The 1723-nt window shown below is 67.3% G+C and overlaps 1 protein-coding gene across 1 annotated transcript; it reads left to right on the top strand.

The window, feature by feature from the left end:
* Positions 1–190: 190 nt before the first annotated feature.
* Positions 191–1438, top strand: SPAG7 (sperm associated antigen 7). The gene is made up of 5 exons (XM_008639849.1): positions 191–244; positions 341–429; positions 800–884; positions 960–1049; positions 1241–1438. The coding sequence occupies exons 1-5, from the start codon at positions 191–193 to the stop codon at positions 1436–1438; spliced, it is 516 nt and encodes a 171-aa protein (XP_008638071.1).
* The last annotated feature ends 285 nt before the right edge of the window (positions 1439–1723 follow it).

Here is a 1723-nt window from a genome sequence, read left to right as displayed (position 1 = left end):
GTGTGTGCGGATGGGGGGGGGGGGGGGGGGTCGGGCCACGCCCCACGCCACGCCCATCCCAGGTCACGCCCCGCCCATTCAGTGACATCCCCGGGATGGTGCTGGCCCTGCCCCCTCCGCCCCCCGGAGGTTCTGGGGGGGGTCGCTGCCGACCTGACCCTCCCTGTCCGCTCCAGAACAAGCCGCTCGCATGAAGAAGCTGCAGGAGCAGGAGAAGCGCCAGAAGGTCGAGTTCAGAAAGAGGGTGAGTGGGGGGACAGGCATCACTGGGCATTTCGGGCCACTCTTCATGGGCCCCCCCAAATTCCTGGGCCCCCCTGGACTGCCCGTGTATCCCCAGATGGAGCAGGAGGTGTCCCAGTTCATCCAGGCCACCGGGGAGCCCCGGCGCCGGTTCCAGCCCATGAACAAGATTGAGAGGAGCATCTTGTGAGTGGGGCCCTGGGCACACTGGGAAGGTGGGCACTGGGGGAGTACTGTGTGCTCTGCGGGGCACTAGGGGGACACTGGGAGGGCAGGGGCGGGGCAGAGGGGACACTGAGAGCGCTTGGGAGAACATTGGCGACCCTGAGGGACGTGGGGATGGGAGGGCACTTGGGAGGATACTGGGGGCACTGGGGAAACTATGGCTGCACTGTTGGGGCAATACTGTGAACACTGGCGTTGGACACTGGAGACACGGGGCAGGACAGGAGCACACCAGGATGGCAGCTGTACTCTGGGGCAGTTGGGGACCCTTGTGAGGGGGGGAAGGACCCCTCTGGGGAGCCCCAGTGCCAGCAGTTCCCTGTTCCCCCAGGCACGACGTGGCGGAGGTGGCCGGGCTGACATCCTTCTCCTTTGGAGATGACGAGGACAGTCGCTACGTAATGGTGTTCAAAAAGGTGGGGGATGGCGGGAGACACTGTGGGGAGGACCAGGGGAGGTGAGGGAACACAGGGCGATGCCAGTGTCCCCAGGAGTTCGCGCCGTCGGACGAGGAGCTGGACGCGTATCGGCGCGGCGAGGAGTGGGACCCGGCCCGAGCTGAGGAGCGGCGTCGCCTCCGGGTAGGCGGGGCTTAGTGGCCATGGGGCGGGACTTAATTGCGATATGGGTGGGGCCCGACAGGGCGTGGCCAGATGGGTGTGGCATGCACTCACAGTGGGGGCAGGGCTTATATGGGTGTGGCACAGGCTTGGTGGGTGCGGCCTGAGCGGGTGGTGTATGGCGGGCCTTGTTGCTGACGCCTTGCCCCCAGGAGCTGGCGGCACAGCAGGAGGAGGCGGAGCTTGAGCGCGGCCCGGCCCCCCCGGGTCCCCCCAACGACTACAAAGACAAATATCGGCACCTGATCGGCTCCGACGCCGCCAAAGCTGCTGCCCGCACCATGGAGGCCAACAAGGCGTATGGCTGTGGTGAGCAGGGGGTCCTGGGGAGGTCCCGAGGGAGTCTGTGATGGTCCAGGAGGGTCCCGGGGGTCCAGGAGGCCTGGAGGTGTCCTGGATACCTGGATCCCTTCCCGGGGGAGTTTTGGGCACCCAAATACCTAGGCTCTCGATGGAGGGCTGGGGGGTCGCTGTGGGAGTCACAGCCACCTGGTTCCACCCTGTGCCCCCCCAGTGCCGGTGGCCAACAAGCGGGACACACGCTCCATCGAAGAGGCCATGAACGAGATCCGGGCCAAGAAGCGGCTGCGGCAGGGGGGGGGGGGGGGGGGGGGGGGGGGGGGGGGGCGGGGGGG

This window comes from Corvus brachyrhynchos, unplaced genomic scaffold (assembly GCF_000691975.1).
Source record: "Corvus brachyrhynchos isolate BGI_N302 unplaced genomic scaffold, ASM69197v1 scaffold348, whole genome shotgun sequence".
Classification (NCBI taxonomy): domain Eukaryota; kingdom Metazoa; phylum Chordata; class Aves; order Passeriformes; family Corvidae; genus Corvus; species Corvus brachyrhynchos.
The sequence above is the reverse complement of the archived record's forward strand: the minus strand, read 5'-3'. Positions and strand labels throughout refer to the sequence as shown.

Excerpts from the sequence above, each read along its gene's own strand:
- SPAG7 (XM_008639849.1), top strand. The coding sequence starts at position 191 with ATGAAGAAGCTGCAGGAGCAGGAGAAGCGCCAGAAGGTCGAGTTCAGA. Across the intron at positions 245-340 it reads AGGTCGAGTTCAGAAAGAGG|ATGGAGCAGGAGGTGTCCCA; the intron begins GTGAGTGGGGGG and ends GTGTATCCCCAG. Across the intron at positions 430-799 it reads AAGATTGAGAGGAGCATCTT|GCACGACGTGGCGGAGGTGG; the intron begins GTGAGTGGGGCC and ends CTGTTCCCCCAG.